We start from the raw sequence: 20,944 nt of genomic DNA, 5'->3' as shown, positions 1-20,944 counted from the left end.
TCTGTACCTACAGAAGTCTCAGACTTTGCTTTGGTCAGCAGTGTTTATAGGACTAAAAACAGAAACCAAAACACATACATGCAAAAAAATGTTGAAAGTATTAAATGCTCTCAGCTCCCTCAATCATGCATGGGTCTTGGGATCATTAAACCTGGATAGAGATAATGTCACAGTATTGTGGCACATAAACAACAGATAAAATCAGATCTTAACCTCTGTGCAGACTAGTCATGGTAGCCTGGAATACAGCTTTTCATCACAATTTCACTGTACAGGCATTGTGAACAAAATATTGTGGTGGACATGCTGAGAAGGCCCAGGATAGTTCCTTATGAACGGAAACTGAATCAGGAGGGTTTCCAGGAACTGATCTTGTGGTGAGGAACATCTCAGTTAGGCCAATTTACCTCCATTCATAGCATTAAATTGGCAAAATTCTGCTCTACAGCTCCATTCAAGAAGGCCTAAAAAATGGATACATTCTTTTCTTCTTAGACAGAAATGTTGCTGTATGCATTTTCAGCCTTTCCACTGATATTCGGGGTCATTCTGTAGATTCAGAAAGATGTTCCAAAGATCATTGCAGTGACTACCTTCTGGCTCAGGCAAGAGTGGTTCTTCCTTCTTTTGGAAATGGCCAAGGGCAATTACTGCAAATTTCCTCACTGACTGGAACCACTCAGACAGTGCAGGGGGAATTTAATATACACCAACTTTAAACAACATCAACTAACTACCTAGATGATAGGTACTTGTTTTCCTGAGGATATGCAGCAAAAACAAATGCTGCTAAGAAATCATATATTCAAAAAAAAACATATACCAACTGGATGACCAAAAGTGAAGACATGGCTTTAATAAAAATGATGATAAAAATAGCAGCAAACAAATTCCATATAAAAATTAGATAAAAAACAACAAGTGCTTTAGCATACAGCTTCTTCAGATCCTACAAGAAACTAAAAAACCATGAACATTTTTAAACTAACACTTGAACTATCAAAAACAAGAGAAAATTGCGCCAAAAAACAATGACATAATTTCCTCATACAATCAATGCAAATTCCTATGTACCTTAAGCCTCCGCCCACTCAAAATGGGTTTGATATTAACCTGACTATTCAACCCTAGATGCTTATAAGCTTGCATCCTAAGAATCCATTTTAGCTCCATCTACTCCAAATAGTTGTTACAGTCACCACCTCTCACATTTTTAAAAGCATGTTGTAACACCCTAAAAGAAAAATCATGTCCAGGGCATTCAGACTTGATGTTTGGCAAGGGCATTGTCAGGTTATTATCCTCACAAAAATGCATCACCAGATTTGCATAAGAATTGTCACAGGGGGTGCCCATGGCTACTCCCCATCTCTGTAGATATAGCTGTTCCTCAAACAGGAACACGTTATTATTCAAAATCAAGTCAAGCAAGATACAGACTAAACAAGCATCTAGACTCAATGAGAATGTATCACTACTCAAGATCTGCCTTATCGCTTCTACCCCATATTCATATACCATCTCACGTTGAACTTTTTTTTTTGTACAAGCTTGTGAGAAGGAATTGATTATGACTTTAAGTGGTCACAATAAAAGTAACTTTTATAATTTTTGCACTGCAGAACATAAGGCACTGAATGATTTGAAAAACAATGTGGATCTTATAATTCGGCCATCCGATAAGGGTGGCACTATAGTATTAATGGACAGGTGTGATTATGTAAAAGCAATGTCTATTTTATTGAATGACTTGGATACCTATCATATGATAGACTGGACACAGGTTAGGACCATTATTAAATATGTGAATGATTGTATATTTGATTTACTTATGACCAGGGAGATTAATGAGGGACTGTTTGAGTTTTAGAAGGTGCCTCATTCCATGATACCGGTTATCAAAGGGCTACCCAAGGTTCATAAATCCTTGATTGAGCCACCTATGAGACCCACTGTTACCGGAGGTGGCTGGGTAACGGAACCCCTGTCCATTTATGTAGAGGGACTACTTAGTCCAATAGTTAGGTCTATAAATACCATTTTAAGGGATACTGCACATTTTTTGCAGGATCTTGAAGAATTTGTGTGGTTGAATGATATCACTGATCTGCTGTTGGTTACCATGGATGTTAAAAATCTTTTCCCTACCATACCCAAGGAGTATGGGATAGAAGTGATAAGGCAGATCTTGAGTAATGATACATTCTCATTGAATCTAGATGTTTTTTTAGTCTGTACCTTGCTTGATTTGATTTTGAATAATAACGTGGTCCTGTTTGAGGAACAGTTATATCTACAGATATGGGGGGGGTTAGCATTGGGCACCCCCTGCAACAATTCTTATGCAAATCTGGTGATGCATTTTTGGGAGGATAATAACCTGACTGTGAGTCTGTTATATAGAGGTGTGAGACACTATAGATGGTTCGTTGATGACATCTTCATTGTTTGGGAAGGTGACATTGAGTTCCTTCTTCTATATATTGAATATTTCGAGTCTACCACAGAGTTTCTTCGCTTTACTTCCACCCATTCTTTTTTACATGTAGACTTTCTAGATGTATCAGTAACTAAAGATACAATAGGGGGCATTAACACCACACTGTTTAGAAAGCCATGTTGGTGTAACAGCCTTCTATCTAGAGATAGTATGCATCCTGGGCATGTGCTTTCAAGTGTAGTGAAAAGCCAGTTCACTACAGTTTCCAGGATTTGTAGCAATGAGGGTGACATACAACAGGAATTTGATACTCTGGCGGTAACGTTTATTGATAGGGGATCTAATGGTACTACTGTTAGGGAAATATGTGATAGCCTTGAAGTTGATAGGCTGGGTGATTTTCAACCTTTCTTTGTGGAACAGAATGTTACCACACCTAGTGCTATTCAAGATCATCAGGCCTTGATAGTCAATGCTCCGATTTTGAGAGTTAGGGATGATAACATGACCAATAGAAGGAAGACAAAACATCATACTTTATTTATAACTAATTTTACCAGCAATAACAATGTTAAAAAAAAGTATCCTACAGAAAATAGGGGGTGGGAGATTGGCATAATGGCTAAGGTGTTAATCTTGCAGACACAAAGTGCAGGGTTCGATTCTCACATGGGGTAACTGGCTAGGCTTAAAATGGCCCACCAGGGCAATTAGCCTAGTACTAATCTATGAACCTATGAACCTATGAACATTGGGCTATCTTAACATTGGACACTGCAATGACTGGCTTAGTAGGGGCCACACCATATTCATCTATCGAAGCAACAGCAATCTTAAATGGTTGTTGTGCAATGATATTAAATGCCCTGGACAGTCAAGTCAATGCACTGAGACTTATCTCTGTAGGTCTTGTAGTGTGTGTAGGGTTTTGACTAAACAACAAATATATAAAAATCCCACTTTATCGTTTGAATTTATTCCCAGATTCTATGCAGGCTGCACCACCCGCTTTATAGTGTACTTAGCAAGATGTGATATATTCCCCTGCTTCTATGTGGGTAAAACCATCCAACGATTGATGGACAGGGTATACAAACATTTGTCAGATATGAGGAAGGGTGATATAAACAATGCCCTTGCCAAAAATCAATCTGAATGCCCTGGACATGATTTTCCTTTTAGGGTGTTGCAACATGTTTTTAAAAATGGGAGAGGTGGTGACTGTAACAACTTTTTGGAGCAGATGGAGCTAAAATGGATTCTTAGGATGCAAGCTTATAAGCATCCAAGGTTGAATAGTCAGGTTAATATCAAACCCATTGGGTGGGCAGAGGCTTAAGGCACATAGGACATTGCATTGATTGTATGAGGAAATGATGTCATTGTATGAGGAAATGATGTCATTGTTTTTGGCACAATTTTCTCTTGTTTTGGATAGTTCAAGTGTTAGTTTAAAAATGTTCATGGTTTTTTAGTTTCTTGTAGGATCTGAAGAAGCTGTATGCGAAAGTGCTTGTCCTTTTTTATCTGACTTTTACATGGAATTTGTTTGCTGCTATTTTTATCATCATTTTTATTAAAGCCGTGTCTTCAGTTATGGTTGTCCAGTTGTTATATGTTTGTTTTGAAGTTTGGTTTTCCCCTGGACATTCAGTACACACTGGTTATTTTCTTGTTTGCAAGAAATCATATATTAGCAAATGGAAAAGATCTTATAGTTTGTGCCAAAAAAAAGAACCAGGACCCTTTTAAGTCTAGTATTACTCTGTTTGTGCAATATTTGTGTGATTTATTATCCAATTACCTTTCTTATTCTTCTTTCAAGATTCATGTGTCAGCTATTTCAACATGTCTATGGATCACTGTATTCCCATGTTAAAATGTTTTTGAAAGGGGTATTTCATGCCAAGCTTCCTAGAAAACAGGTGGCTTCTCCATGGAATCAACTTTGTTTTTTAAAACAAAATTAACTATTGCTCCATTTGCACTGGCTCATAAGTCTGATATTACATCCGAGTGACACCTCCAGGTGCATCTGCAGTTACCTCCTACTGCTCCTCTAGGCATCAAATATTACTTGTTCATACTTGCATTAATAATTCCAAAACCCAAATACCAATACAAGAATATTTTATCTTTTATTATACATGCAGCATAAATGACACTTGTGTTGATATTTATTTGATCTCTCTTGATCATTTATTATTTATGTAAGGTGATAACTTCATTTTTAAAGGCTCAGGCCACACCCACTAGGAGTTAAAGGTCCACACTCAAAAGAGTTGTAATGGAGGGAATGAGTTAAGGTTCTTAATATAGAAAACATCTTTGCTGATTGTTCTGAGTTCAGTATCTGAATCAGACTATCTAATTTTCCACAAAATCCTTAAGAACTAATCCTTTACTGCTAAAGTTGCATCTGAGTTTATTTTGAGCCAATCTGCCCATCTTCCTGTCTTCTTTTCAGAACTTAAAAGCAAGGTAGAAAGGATCCTTCATACTCAAGATGTCCGCAGGCAGCTCAGATGTTATCTTGACAGAATTAAAACTTTCAGAGACTCTGATTAAATATTCATTTATTATACAGGAATGAAGGAAGAACAGCCTTTGTTAAAGCAGACTATCCTCAAAAGATTTCTGCTATACCCACCACAGTAATGCTCACTCTACCAGGGCCTTGGCTTCATCTGTGTTTTTTTTTGTAAGGACTGTATTCTAGAAGTGTTAACAAAGCAGTACACATTAGATTCCTTCCCCATGTCCAGGGCAAGCTTTGCTAGGACCATTATCCAGGAGCTACTGGACCCTCATCCTTCCTTCCCTTGGTCAGTTTAAGCTATGGTTGTCTACCCATATACAATAGCTAAGGCTACTGCAGCACTGATAGAGTAATAAACACAGTACAGTTATGCAAGTAAACTACCCATAACAGAAAATGTTCAGATGATCACTGCTGCAGTACCTGTTCCCCTCCCTTCATCCACCTATGTTTTTGTATGTTTTTTTCCTGCACAGACCTCTTTCACAGTTCTGGCCTCCCTCTCTCAGTTGGCATGAAACTCTGAAGGGTGTGGTGTTCAAATTGCTCTTTTACTTCAGTTCTTATGAAGATAGTTACAGTTTGGGCACATGAAAGGTAAATTTAAGATTTGAAAGTTGGCCTGCTTTATTCCTAGCAGGATATAACCCATATAGTTAAGGCTACTTCAGCAGTGATCATTCAAACATCCTCTGCTATGGTAAGTTTACTTACGCTACTGTGCTTTGCATGGGCTATTTGAAATTATAAGAAGACCACAGTCACTACAACAGCCAGATGTAACTAGGCCCAGAGCACACTAGATGACTTGAGCCTCTCCTCTCTGTATTATGCCACTTTCTGGGAGAGACTATGAAAATACTGCCTGCAGCTTACCTACTTATACAGGCTACTGGTAAGTCCCCATCTGGATGACTGCATGTAGCTACATAGAACTCATAATCATAAGGCTGTGGAAGAGTTACAGGTTCATTAAAACAAAATCCTGCAGAGGAATACTAATATATTTTATCAAACCGTTGTCTGTGATTTGTGAAGATGATTTGCTGATTGATATGTTGGATGATATTTAAAAAATGGCAGCTGATGCAAATGGATGAATGTTTACTTATTTATTTATGTATTGACATTTGATTACTGATAAAAGTCTAAATGGATAGGACCACATTTTCAGCAGATGCTTGGGGAGAGAAGCTCCAAAGTATTACAAAACATTTTAAGAATAATAATTTTGCATTCTTTAAAAATAATATAAAAACAAATACAGTTTAAATAATTATACCAAATTAGGCATAATATGTAAACATTGGTTAAGGATAGATACAAATTATCTGACGATTTAATAGTTAAAAAAAACTTTTGCAATTTTATAGAAAAATTAAAGGTAAGTTAGTATAATACAAACAGGAAATGCAATCTGAAGTCAGAGAAAAGCAGGTTTGCGGTATATTTAGAGAGAAAGCTAGGGGAGAGAGATTGATAGAAGTAAGGAAGTGAATGAAGAAGGGAGAGTAAGGAGATGAAAAGTATGAATTAGTATTTGCCCACATTTAGGGATATAGTTTATCCAGGCATTGAACAAGAAAACAGCCAGCGTTTGGCTAGGAAGTCTTTTATAATGGTTTTGAAGGATGGGAGGGAGGGTACTGATCTAATGGATAGACATAACTAGTTCCAGGCCTTAGCAACATGGTACAAGTACAGAATTGCCCAGCAGATTTGACAGGTTTGTGGACAGACAGGAGTTGTTGTTCACCGGTCATTGGATCATAATGACCAACTATGAACATAGTTGTGTAGAATATTATTTAGTGCTGGACAAACAGATTCTGGATAATTTTATAGGTGGCAAGAAGCTGTGTATATATAGTAACTGATGGGGTAGTGCTAACCAATTTAGGCCTTTCGGTGCTATACAATGGTGGGTTCTGAATGGGGTATTTGCTGCAAATTTAGTAACTTTGTTATATTATAACATTGTTCAAGGTTTGACTTGTGTGATGCTTGAAAGTTAGTAGGGATGGGACACCATGATGAAGAGTGGGGAGGGAATAAGTAGTGGCAAGTGTAGCTTTTGTTGCATTATGGGGAATGTTTTGGGGTCTATAAAACATTCCTAGTTTCTGACAAGTTTTTTTATAGAATTTTGTGTATGCAGGTTGAATTTAAGATTATCATTCACCACCATCTGTAATAATTTGCTATGAGAAGTGACTTCATGGTTGTATTATCAAAAGGGAGGACTTTACATTTATTTTTTTTCATGAGAGAGGGATTTGGGGGAAAAATAGCATTTTTAGGGATGAGCATGAGTTGTGACTTACATGCTATGTTTCAGTTACTTTTAAAGCTTCCTGAAGGACTTGTTGAAGGTGTGTCACATTATCAGATTAGAAAATAAGTGTGGAGTAATCTGTGCACTGCATTAGAGAGGCCTATTCTGTAGATGTGTGGAGGGTGTTGTTGAGAATGTTAAAGAGGAGGGGATCAAGGACAGAGTCTTGTGCTACACCGGTGGGGACTGGGAGGTATGGAGAGAAGGGGAGTGCCATTTTTTGACTGGATAGTCAACTTTTGAACCATAGAGAGATGGGTTGAGAGAAACCTAATTAGGATATAGAGGTTCATTGTAGCAAACTGTGTCGAAGACCTCAGATAAGTGTCCTACCAGTATAAGACCCCCCTCTTCATTTAAACATATATGTCTCTGTATGTAGCACAGTTTGTCCATGGTTACTGTGTACACATTTTTTGCCTCTTTCTGTACAATATAACAGAGATGTATTCTTCCTATGAAATAAAAAGGAACTGTTAGGGATGAAATGGATGAAGACAGCAGATTCTTATTTGCCGTGTTTGACTCAGCAAGCTTATGATGCCAAGGACAGTATCTCCTCCATGCAGGTCCATAATAATTACAAAGCAGGTATCAGCCTGGGAGTATAGTACTAATCAAACAGTGGCATTCTTATAGCCTGTGTCTACATCCACCTGAAATGGATGCTGTAACGCCTATTCAGCTGTTGTACCATCTGAACCCCCCCAAAGGTATAGCTCTATCTCCAGATTTAGAGAGTTGGGATTCCTCCCAGAAGGATATGGTAGTCTAATTCCCTGTCTGCATGTCTCTATTGCTGTTGGCAAACCCACTGGTTATGTCAGCCATGGTACCTACATGTAAATGTAAACAGCATGATTTATCAGAAGACACATAGTGCATTCATAGCTCAGTACTCTTCAGGTGGGATACCTGTAGCACTGAAGCACACTTTCCTGTCTGCACAGACTACCTGCTGAGTTACAGTGTAAGCTTCAGATGTTGTACCTAGCCTCCTGCATTATGGCGGTAGGCTCATGGAGGTTTGACAATGCCACAAGTATATTATGAAAGATGCAACCAAGATATACCAGGGTCACTGTGACAAATGATATGTTTGTTAAGTGCTTCATATGCATTCATATATTTGGATGGCACAGTGGTGCAGTGGTTTACATTGTTGCATCACAACAAGAGGCTGTCCAGTTTGATTCTCGGCTGGGGTGCCTTCAGTGTGGAGTCTGCATGTCCTCCCTGTGTTCATGTGCATTTCCTCTGGGTGCTCCGGTTTCCTCCCACGTTACAAAGGCATGTGTCAGGAGCATTTCTCCCCAGGCCTCCACTTAAAATTGGCTTTTTGCAAGTCAGGCTTGCCCAGTAAACAAATGCTAACTAAATACATATAAACTTGCTTGACTCCCACATGCTATGAGTGACCGGGTTGGCAGTACTGGTGAGAAAAGATGTGGCTGTATGTGAGTGGATGCTGTTGTATCTCCAGCTACACTCTGAATACATGTCATTTACATATGCCTAATATTCAGAGTCAGTGCTTGCTCATCCAACAGCCTGTGCTATTTCCCAGTCTGGTGCCCCTCAACTTTAAGCTGAGGACCAAAAACCAAACCAAAACAAAAAGCTTTTTGTAGCAAGTGGTTTGCTACAGTTATAATAATACCCACTAAGCCACTTCAGCCCTGACTGCAATTACAGTGTTGGCATTCTTTTCTGAATGCCATGTGTGCAATAGAGCTCTATCTGCAACTACTGACCATGAATATGCCCCTAATACCTTGTAGTGCCCTCTTCTAGCTATGCTTGTACTGGGGTGTCCCCTTCACCCCATTCTAGCTATGCTTGTGCTGGTAGGGGATCTTCTTAGAACTTTACTAAAAGCGAAGATAGGAATTTCTTACCTATTCTGATTGTAGGACCTGACTTCTCTACAGCAAGACTTTAGTCCCTTGGCTCATCTCCCTCGAATAAAAGAATACATAAAAAAGAAATAATATTGTCCACAAAGGTTCACCATGTATTTTTTCCAGTTAGTTTAAGCCATTGAATATTTAGTCAGATGGTTATGGTTTTACTTCTCCAAGGGTAACCAACAGTCATATGTGCATCCAAAAAAAATGTGAATGCCAAGGAAGAGGTTGAAAATCAGACTAGAAATGACGAAAGGCATAAAGTATGCAAAGCTAAAATGATTCCATTATGATTATCATTTTTCATTTGTGAATATCAAGATTTGAGTGTAAACCTAACAGAGTAAGTGTAAAAAATGCATGTACTGAAATCAACTAGGTAGGAATGGAAATTCATGAACATTATTAGGGCTAGGTGGTACATTTAGTTTATATCAAGAAGAAAAAATAATCATAAGATGTTGCAGAAAAAGTATACTCAGGAATAAATGTTAACAACTTAGTTAAACAACAATAGCCATCTCTAAATGGAGATTTAGAGGTCTTGAACACATAAAAGTAATCCAGACTTAGCTGTCTTTTGATTAATTTGCATTGTTAGATATCTAGTAAATGCCACATAAGTATTCAGTTTACATCTGGCTTTAATTAAACATAGATCTGTTCCTAGCTTTCTCAGGATTACAACCATGATTGCTTATTCATTTATTTACTATTTCCTTCTTCTTGCATCCAATAGGGAATGAAATATGAATTCTCATCAGTTTATTAAGTTAGGAAATATGATTTATTTATCATCAGTTTTGTCTCTCAGCAGTCATTAGACATTAATCATTGTGGTATTTGTGGAGAACAGCATTTTTATACACACACACACACACACACACACACACACACACACACACACACACATATACACACACACACACACACACACACACACACACACACACACACACACACACACACACGCACACACACGCACACACACGCACACACACACACACACACACACACACACACACACACACATACACATCTATCTACCTATCTGTCTATCTACCTAACACTATATCACTCACTCAGCCATCAAATGTGCTGAGCATCCAAAATGTTCATTTTAAGACAAGTTCATTGCGGGTGTCTGTCATCAAGCAACCATCAGGGTTTTCTGTTTATCCATAACCTCTTGCACACCTTAGTAGCCTGGCAGTTATGCCCAATAATACTGGTGAAGTAACATCTATAGTATGTTCCTATGTATGTAACACATTCCCACGACAGTGATTAGTGATACAGTCTGGGGAATCCTTATCCATGTACCTTCCTGCAGCCTGCTGTGTCTTTGAGCCTCTGGTGGAGGGCAGCAGCTTGCTGTACTTCTTACCTTTCATAGCCCTCAGTATGGGTGAATAAGCATCAGCTGCTCCAGATTCCAGGTTGCTGCTCAGCTCAGGAACATCGACAATGAGAGCTTAAGTCATCTATGCCATGGAATAATCTGTAGGAAGCCTTCTTTGATTAATTTCTCATAAATTCAGAACCAGTCATTCCTTTTAACAATCCTGTACTGCCTGTAGCAAAATCTAATGCTGAAATGTACTTTGACTCGGGAATAAATCCTGCTTTATTGATATTCACAGTGTATACCATAGTATTAGAACAAGATAGCCCTTACAGGATATACAGTTTAGACAGTGTTGTTGTTTTCTTCTATAATCCACAGAGACTGAATTCTGAAATTATAGCAGAGATGGCAATTAACTGTATAACAGGTATTTCATTTGTTTTTAATGATATTGCTTATGACACACCTAACCTTATCATTTAGCGATAATTCTAGAAAAGAGATTTGTATATAATTGATTTTGATGGTATTGCTCATGGCCCACCCCACTTCTTTAATTAAAAGATGTCTTAGCAATGAGATGATTCATGGAATGTTAAACAATCCTTTTCAATTGCTGCACAAATATAATAATGCCTTTGTTTACAAATAGTTGGCTGCCTGTTTCTAAGATAATTGCTTGAAATGTAATACTTACATGTATATCCAGTGACGGAAGATACATCTGAAACTGTTGAACTGTCTGCAGCAACAGCTAAAATGCTGAAGTTGTACTGTGATGCAGAAACAAGTCCTGTCATGCTGATACGTGTTGCAGATGTTGTGATATTGGAACTAGAAGGCCCTGCAGTCTGTATCCTATAACTAATTTGGTCACCTGGCACTGCAGTCCATGATAAGTATATTGTTGAGGATGTAGCATTGACAACAACAAAGTTAGTTACCGGTGCCGGTCCTGCAAAAAGAAAAAATAAATCATTAATCTAGTCATTAGAGACCAACAACAGCTTTGACGATGTTATTTCTGTCAATGAGCAATAACACATCTGCCATGTCACTTTCTAATATCCCCTGATCTATTTTTTTTCTATCACATAGAATAAAATTCTTTATGTATGCTTTCACCTAGATGCATAAAGCACTACTTAGTTTAATATGTACACATAATAGGTTTACATGACTTTATCGAGATTTCAGAAACACAAAATTCATATGGTTGAGACCATATTATCGTGTTTCCAAAAACTCAAAATAAAAAAAAAAGAAACAAGAAAACAAATCTACATTTTTGCAGGGGTGAAATCCCCCTGTACCACCCATGTGGGGAGCTATACCTCATCACCCCCCTGTAAATTATATGCATGAACTCTGAGACCGCACTGTCAGAAATCATAAGTGCTGCATTTCAAAGAACATTGAAGTCTCTAGACAATCGATTAAAACACAACACTCCTAGCTTTAAAACAAGTCTCACAAAGAGGAAAGTAATAAAGAATCTGCAACAGATAAGAAAATGGAAGGTTGTTCCTCAAAAAGAACTTAACTGTGTAGGTAAGGGAAGCACAAGCCAACTGTCGATCCTCAAACACCAGAGAAGAGCGCACTCAGCAGCAGCAGTAAACCTTTGAAGGGCTTTGCACCCAAACTTGTGTTTTAGTCAGCTCAGCCTAAGCCACTGGACAGTTTAGATGTGTGAAAGGTGCATGGAAGAAGCCCCGAAGCTTTGGAATGGCTGTTATATCCTTGGCAGAATATAACCCATATAGCTAAAGCTACTGCAGCAGTGGTCATTATGAAGAATAGAGTGCAGTTGTATAAGTTGAACTTAGCACAACAGCATATGTTTGAATGATAACTGCTGTGTTATCCTCACCCTCCCTCCATCTCTCTTGTTTTTTGTGTGTTTTTATGCCACGGTGTCGACACATATTGTTTGTCATTCTTAGCCTTATCCTTTCAGGGCTCAGCCTCCCTCTCTCTGCTGGCAGGAAAGCTCTGAAGGGACCAAACTTGTCTTTTAGTTAGCTCAGCAGATCCTATACTCCCAACAAACCATATCAATAATCAATAAGATTTGATCCTGAAACTGGTATTTGCATTCCTATGTCACCTTCCCCCAGCCATTTTAAGCAGACAGCAAATACTCCCCAGGAAGAAACCATGCACAGTGCCAGAGATGACACCACAAGCCTTTGAAATGTGAGACTATATGTTATGTCAGATCCCCCCAAAAAGTTCATATTACAAAACATCAGTTACTTGTAATAAGGTATTCTGATATCAAATGCAGACATATTCCCCCAGAGGACTGTACCCCTTTTGAGAGAGAGAGTACATTACCTTTGACTGTAAAGAAATCACAAAAATACAATGGCCATATTGCTGTTCAGTAGATGCTGTCATCCTCCTAAAAACTCATATCAATAATCAATCAAATGTGATCCTATAAGAACCATTTGATTTCATACATTAGCTGTCCTCGGTCCTTTTGTACAGAGGTCAATTAGAATACAGGTGGATGATCATAGTGGAACTCTAATTAAAATAAGCATCCACTATTAAACATAATCATAAATTCTTCAACTCCTAAAACTGTTCAACTTAAAGCACAGCCACAGGGTATGTTCCTGAGTCTCTCAAAATAGCTATTATTATGTCTGTCCACAAGGGGACCCACCTCAGATCCCATAAAGTATAAACCCATCTGTCTACTAATCTCCGCAAAGGGCCTAACCTCAGATCCCATAAGTATATGGCCATCTGCCTAATAAGTGCAATTTCATAAGCTCCAGTACAAAGCAAAAAATAAATAAATAATGATTGGGATGCACAAGAATATGGTTTTGTCAAAAAAGATCACGTTTATTTAATTTAGTAAACTTCATTCAGAGAGTCACTGAAAATGCAGATAGCAGCCAAATTGCTGATTCAATGTACCTTGATCTGGACAAGACCTTTGATACTGTTCCTACTGTTGGCATTCCAAATAAACTTAAATTTCTAAAAACACCATTATATTCTGAAACAGATAGCAGATTGGCAGATAGATTGAACTCAAGCAGACAAAATAGCAAGTGCCACCTAAGAAAGCAAAATGTAGGCGTTTGTCAGGGTTCAGTAGTGGGCTCCCTCCTGTTCAGTATCTACTTGTTCTATCTCTAAACCACTAACCAGAACAGATCACTAATTAAATTATCAGTGACTGCAAGATGGTGTTGTCATTTACTCAGCAGCTGATACCAGCAAGGGCTAAACCACACAAATCAATGGTGTATTAGGAAGTGAGCTAAAAAGCAAACAGTGCAACACTGTCATCTTTGGAAAACAAAACATGGAGCTTGCATTATATCTCCTGAGTAATGTGGTCACCAAAGATCTTGACACACTTGTAGACCATTTTGTATTGCCTGAGCATCATGCAAGAACAGTAGTCAGGAAATCATTCTACCTAGCCCACTGACATCAGAATATGTTATATTTTCTCTATACCCTACCCTGATCAGATCAGTTATAGAATATAATGTCCTTTTTTTGTATGCATTTATCCAAATACATTACTCAGCTACAAAGACCTCAGAGGTTCCTAACTAAAAATATCACTAGACCACAGACCCTCACTTAACATGATAACTTTTGAGACTCTGTCCCTATACTCTTGTATCCTACAGTCTTTTATGTGGTGATCTATGTCTATCATTCTGTGTTACTGATGACTCAACCCTTTCTTCATCTCCTTTGCCTCTATGCAACAAATTGCTCCATAAATACTCACATTTGAGACTTGAATCTCCTTCAGCAATCAAATAAAACATGGTGGAGGGACAAATTTATTACTCAGTGCTGTCCTCATCTATGGCATATTTGAGGTAAAAAAAACAAAACAGACTGAGACCCTTGCTTGCTTTGAGGCAAACCTGTACATTTAGATAGGTGCTCATAAATTCCTTCTGGTCCGGACTTGTTTGTCACTCATAGAGACAGGAGGTGCCTTATGAGTATAGGTGTTGACAAACAACAGGAGGTGCCTTATGAGTATAGGTGTTGGCAAACAACAGGAGGTGTCCTATGAGTGTGGATGTTGACAAACAACAGGAGGTGCCCTATGAGTGTGGGTATTGACAAACAACAAGAGGTATCCTATGAGTATGGGTGTTGAGACACACTACCTCTGCCATGTATACTCTATGAATCAGTGAATCTATTCATGTGAGCACTGGTCAACAACTTCATTTTTTTCTGATTATAGTAATAGAACATAGATAGCCAACCTGTGCCCTATTACCATGCTGTCTAATTGCCTGTAATCAGTTGCCATTAGCAACCAATTATAGTGTTTTCCTAGCAGTGTTTAGTCATTTAACTGGAGATCAACATAAACCACTGAGTTGTAGACAATTTCCTCTTTGCAGCTACATTTTTTCCAAATTGTGGCAGGATGTCAGATAAAATGTTAGGCAGTGATAACAGCAGACACTGTTCACAGAGAAATGTATATGCCTTTTTTTAATTTACTTTTATAGCAGTTGACATGAGGGAGTTCCTACATACATCTAAACATATTTCCTCAAGAACTCGACATAAACCAAAAATAATAGGTGGACAAAATCAGGGGTAATTGTACCTATCACACTAATTCACTTAAAAAGATCATAGAACAACAGGTTATTCATGTGATTTCTGAGCAATAAAAATATGAAACATGACAGTAATTGCCAGTGATATACCTGAAAATCTGGGACAAAGCAAAAACTATGATGCAAAAATGAGAGATGTTTTGCAAAATTAGGTGCAAGTGAGATGTATTGTTTCCTGTATACTTCCCAACTTCTTTGCTAAAGAATTCTGGACATAGCATAAATAATGGGAGAACAAAATCAGGAGCAATTTTAATTATTACTCTTTCTTACTTTGTAACACCATGCAGTTTCTGAAGAAACCTTGTCTACCATAATTGACTTTTCTGATATCCTTTTTACCAGGAAAAAAAAACATCTATCTATCTATAGATAGATACATAGCTAGATATACAAACATATGAGGTATAGGACAGAAAAATTAAAAAAAAGAAAAGTCAGCAACGTCCTTCAAAATCAGGGAAACTGAGAGCAGTGTGTTGTGCATGCACAAGAACATACTTCTTAACCTCTTACAGGAAGAATTTTGAACAAACCAAAAATAATGGGTTTACAAAAATCCAAAATCAGGGAAGCTTAGAAAGTTTCTAGAATAACAAGTTTTGCATTAGCATACATTTTCTTAAGGATATGAAGTCTAAAACACAAATGTGTATTACTATTTAGTAATTTCAGTTTAGTATTTGCCAGAAAAGTGCAAATATTATGAGAATTAAACCAAAAATATGAGACAAAATTGTGTTCAGTCACAAAATTTTGGACATTTGAGAGGTATGCACAAAGGTGTGCCTGCACACACACACACACATACACACACACACACACACACACACACACACACACACACACACACACACACACACACACACACAACTGCAGAACTGCACCTATGTACACTGACACCCACATACACATTTACACATGCTCACATACATTCACACTCATAGACAGACAAAAGAATGGAAGTCAGATTGTAACAACCCTCTCTGGAAGACTGCTTATCTCTAAACAACTGTGGCTTGCTTTTCACAAGAACATTTGCTAAAAAGTGTGAAACTCTAATAACTAGCACTACTAACTTACTGTAATCCCAGGTGACTTATCAGAAAATTAATACATTATGATGACTAGAAAGGAGGACATCTGAAACAGCATCAAGAACATCCTGGAGAATTCAATGGTAGTTGAGAGGCATGCTTTCTCCATATAGATCTTTTTGGTGTAACATGGGAAAGCAAGACAACAGACTGCATTTCTCTCTTTTATTTTTTGTAACCAAACATGGTACCCCCACTACATCTGCATATTTATTTGGCAGCAGATATAAGCCAATAACATGCAGACGTAGGCAAGACTAATGGTCTCCTTTTCTTACCAGGTTGCAAAACACAGATTCAATTATTGTAGCAGAAAACTAAGACATGAGCTTGTATTTTCTGCAATTGTAATTGAATAGGGTTTTTCTGTTTGTTTGTTTTTTAACTGATTAGTCAGCCAAGGAGATAGTCCATAGTTCCATCACCCCACAGTTTACAAAATTGAATATGAAAATAAATGTGGCATGCAATTAGCCATTCAAAAAAGAAATACAGTGGGTAAAATGTATTTTTGAATGGCACTTCTAACACACACTGAGTTGTTATTATGTAGCTGCATGTTTCAATTGTATAAGTGCTTGCAAATTTATAAAAAAAATATTGGAACTTCTCTACCACATTTAATGAAATGATTTTGGATAAGGTATATTGTTTTTTAAAGCAACACTTATAAATCTGTGTAAGTGAAAATGGTATGCATTATCAGCAGGAACGGTATTTCCATGCCAGAGAGTGAAAGCTATATCTGCTGGTTTTCAGCTTCATTTCCTTACCCAGTAACGTGAGTGTTGTTTAGACTGATACAGCATGTAGATTCTTTTTTTTCCATAATAAATCTTTATTGTTATATTATTTTTATATATAAGTAAAAACAAACAAAATTTTACAGAAAAAATACAAAACAAAAGGCTACTAACTAATATCACTAACCATCACACCAAACAAATAAATATTTACAAGAATGCTTCCATGTAAAACATTAAGAATAGAGGAAACACAAAAAGTAATTAATAACATTTCCAGTAATATACAGTTTAAATACAAAATTCTCTCCAAGCAAATAAATAAATGTGAATACCTTCAAGTTAAAAGTATTATGCTAATATAATATTAAATATCTGTTCCCAAATTTTTGGGTTATTAATGTTTCTATTATGCGAACTTAAAAGTAGTTTATGAGCTAATATATGCCTTGTTGCCAAAACTCTAAAGTTTTCCCAAGATGTTTTAGATGGGTCTAACCAATTAGTGGCTATATAAAGCTTCATTAACAGAAAAATATTAATATATATATATATATATATATATATATATATATATATATGTATATATATATATAGTACTTTGTGATCTAGGGAGTTCTTTCGGGGGAATATGTAGAATCGTAAATTTCCATGACAACATTGTACTTTGGTAACCCATCTTCTGAAGTTGAATCTTAACGGAATTCCAAAGCTTATATATGCATTTACAGGTCCAGAACATATGAAGAAGATCAGCTGGTTGATTTTTACAGTATGGACAAGTTGGAGAGTTTTTAGAATTAAATTTATGCAGGGTAAGGCGTGTATAATATGCATTATTCCATATCATCAACTGGGTATACATCAATTTTTGAAGAGAAGTAGATTTGATAGTCAGGTCAATTGCTTTTAACATATTACTTTTGTCTGTCACTAAAATTTTCTTTTCCCAATAGTTGGATAACAGAATTTTATCATGAAATTTAAATTCTTTAATTAATTTAATTGTTGTTGTTATATATTTAATATCCTGTTGGAATTCTTGCCACAACTCAAAGCATTTATTAACATTTTCATCTTCAGGTTTAAAATTTATAAAGTAGCTCATAGCAAGTTCTCTAATTTGTCTCAAAATAACAAGATAATTTTTAGGTAAGTTAAATTCTTGTCTTATTTGATTGGCCAACCGGTCCAGATATTTGTATATATCAATCAAAGTTAAATTAACTATTAGTGGAAACTTTTTAAGATCAATTAATTGATTGTTCAATTTTAAATTAGGATTCCTATGAAAGGGTTGAAAAACCATCATATACTGAATCAGATCCAAAGATTGAAATAAATCTTGTATAGATAATATGTCTGTTTTAATGTGTTCAATAATCCCATACATTTTCAAAGTATCTTTACCTAAAAAGGGTATTGCTTTAGGATTAATGTTTAACTTTAAAATATATTTATAATTCAAAATCACCCAAGTTGGTGTCCACTTAGTACTAGTTGTATCATAGTTGGCAATTCTTAGAATTCTATTAGAGTTCACGATTAGGTAGTACAATTCGAAATTAGGTAACTCCAGTCCTCCTTTATTTTTTGGGGTCATTAATTTATCATAAGATATCCTGTTTTTTTTTGGTTCCCAAATGAATTTAGCCAATTCTTTATGAATTTTTTTTAAAAATGTCTTTGAAAGTATTAATTGGGCTGACCTAAAAATATAAAGTAATTGTGGTAACACATTCATTTTAACAATTGAAACGTTTGCTAGTACTGGCAGTCGTAAATTTTTCCACCTCCCAAAATCAGAAATTATTTGGTCCCACATTGTTTTAATGTTATTATTGTAGAAGTCTTTATTATCTGTCGAAAACTCAATACCTAAGTATTTAATTGTTTCTTTAAATGTTACCTGCCCAACCAAAGGCAATAATGAAAAAGGTTTAGGTGTCTTTAAAGGAAAAATATTGTTTTTTTCCAAGTTAATTTTGTAGTTAGAGACTTCTGAAAAATCATTAACAGCCTTCAATAATTTATCAGTGTCAGATATTGGAGAAGCACAATAAATATTAAGATCATCTGCAAATGCTGCCATTAAAATTTTAGTTCCATAAATTATTGGGACATTATGATAGACGTTCTGCTTAATATATAAGAACAGAGGTTCAAGATAAAGATTAAATAGTAAAGGGGACAAAGGGCAGCCCTGGCGTGTTCCATTCTTAATCTGTATTCTTTTGGAGAGGCTTCTATTAATATACAGTGTAGTATAGGGATTATTATATAATATTTGCAACATTTGAACAAATTCATGGGATATATTAAAATAAGGTAAAAGAACAAACAAAAAATTTGTATCAACACTGTCAAAGGCCTTCTGTGCATCAATTATAAGGACATAGACATTAAGATTATTTTGTTTAGCATGCGTTATCATAGTATGTAATGTAAGAGTATTATCACTGGTTTGTCTACTTGCCATAAATCAAGCCTGTTCTTTGGATACTATATGAGTCATGATTTTCTTAAGTCTAGATGCTATAATAGAAGTTAGAATTGTCATGCCTACATTCATTAATGATATCGGTCTATAATTATCGGGGTTCTGAGGATCTGAATTGGCTTTATGTATAAAAATAGTCTTTGAAGTGTTAAGATGAGGATCATTAATAGTATTCCTAATTATGTAGTTAAATATAACTGAAAGTATCTTACCGAAAATATCTGCAAACCTTTTATAAAACTCCACTGTCATCCCATCAGGACCTGGTGATTTGTGTGATGTCATATGTTGAATTGTATATACTATGTCTTCTTCAGATATCAGTTTAACTAAATCATTTTGAATATCCTCTCCTATTTTTGGAAACTTAATTGATTGTAAAAATTGTTCATAGATTCTATGCAAGGACATATCCTTTTGCCCATCATAAATTTTTGTATATATTTTCTCAAAAATATTAATAATATCCTCTGTTTTAGAATATATTTTATTATTAAATTGTATTTCCGAAATTTGTAGTGTTGTTTTTGATTGATTAATGATCCTAGCCAACGCTCTTGATGGTGTTTGAACGTGATTAGCATACCTCGCTAACATCTTATATTCTTGGAATGTTAATCTACTATTTTGTATTAAGAAGAGATCCTTCTGACATTTAAATAGTTCTTTCTCTGTTTGTTCATTAAAATTCTGAATCAGTTGTTGATCCAATAATTTAATTTTCATTTCCAAGTTTTGAATATCTTTATTTAGTATTTTTTTATAATAAGAGGCTTTTTGCAAAAGGATCCGTCTTATTTGTGTTTTAACTGTTGCCCATTCAATATCTGGGGCATATTGTTGTTTCCTTAGACTAACCAGTAAGTCTTTAAGGTACCTTGTAATTTCCTGTATTATTTCTTCCTTATTCAGCAGATTTGGGTTAAGAGACCAATTATAGCCTCTTTGCCACAAGGTATCTTTTATCTCCTTAGCAAAACTCAGCGAAATTTTCGAATGATCTGATAAATACCATGCATGTATAACAACTATAGGTTCTAAATTAATCAATGTTCTTGAAATCAGGAAGAAATCTATTCTGGACCACATTTTATGACATGGGGAATAAAATGTAAAATTATTTGTACTATTACCATTGTTTAAATAGTAAAAAGGGCCATATAGTTGAAAGTCTTCTTTAATATCATTCAGTGCTAATACAGCATGCTTATTAAATGCTTTGTGTGGACAAGATCTATCCAACTTCGGATTTTGGTAAGTATTCCAATCACCTCCAACAATTACATAGTATCTATCAAATTGTGTTAAAATTGACTACAGTGATGTTATGAATATTTGTTGATCATTACAAGGTGCATAAATGTTTAAAAGTAAAATAGGTTTATCAAATAAGGTAGATGC

The 20,944-nt window shown here is 36.0% G+C and overlaps 1 protein-coding gene across 1 annotated transcript in view; it reads right to left on the bottom strand.

Moving 5' to 3' along the window:
• Window positions 1–20,944, bottom strand: part of LOC122801341 (mucin-19-like) — a 938,154-nt gene that overhangs the window by 192,780 nt on the left and 724,430 nt on the right. Inside the window, exon 38 of the mRNA XM_044070881.1 lies at window positions 11,267–11,524. Within this exon, the coding sequence (XP_043926816.1) occupies window positions 11,267–11,524 (258 nt within the window). The remainder of the gene's footprint in view (window positions 1–11,266; window positions 11,525–20,944) is intronic.

The sequence above is a fragment of the Protopterus annectens genome, chromosome 4.part1 (genome assembly GCF_019279795.1).
Source record: "Protopterus annectens isolate FY-2018-M chromosome 4.part1, PAN1.0, whole genome shotgun sequence".
NCBI lineage: Eukaryota > Metazoa > Chordata > Ceratodontiformes > Protopteridae > Protopterus > Protopterus annectens.
Note: the sequence above shows the minus strand (reverse complement) of the source record. Positions and strands in the feature narration are given on the sequence as shown.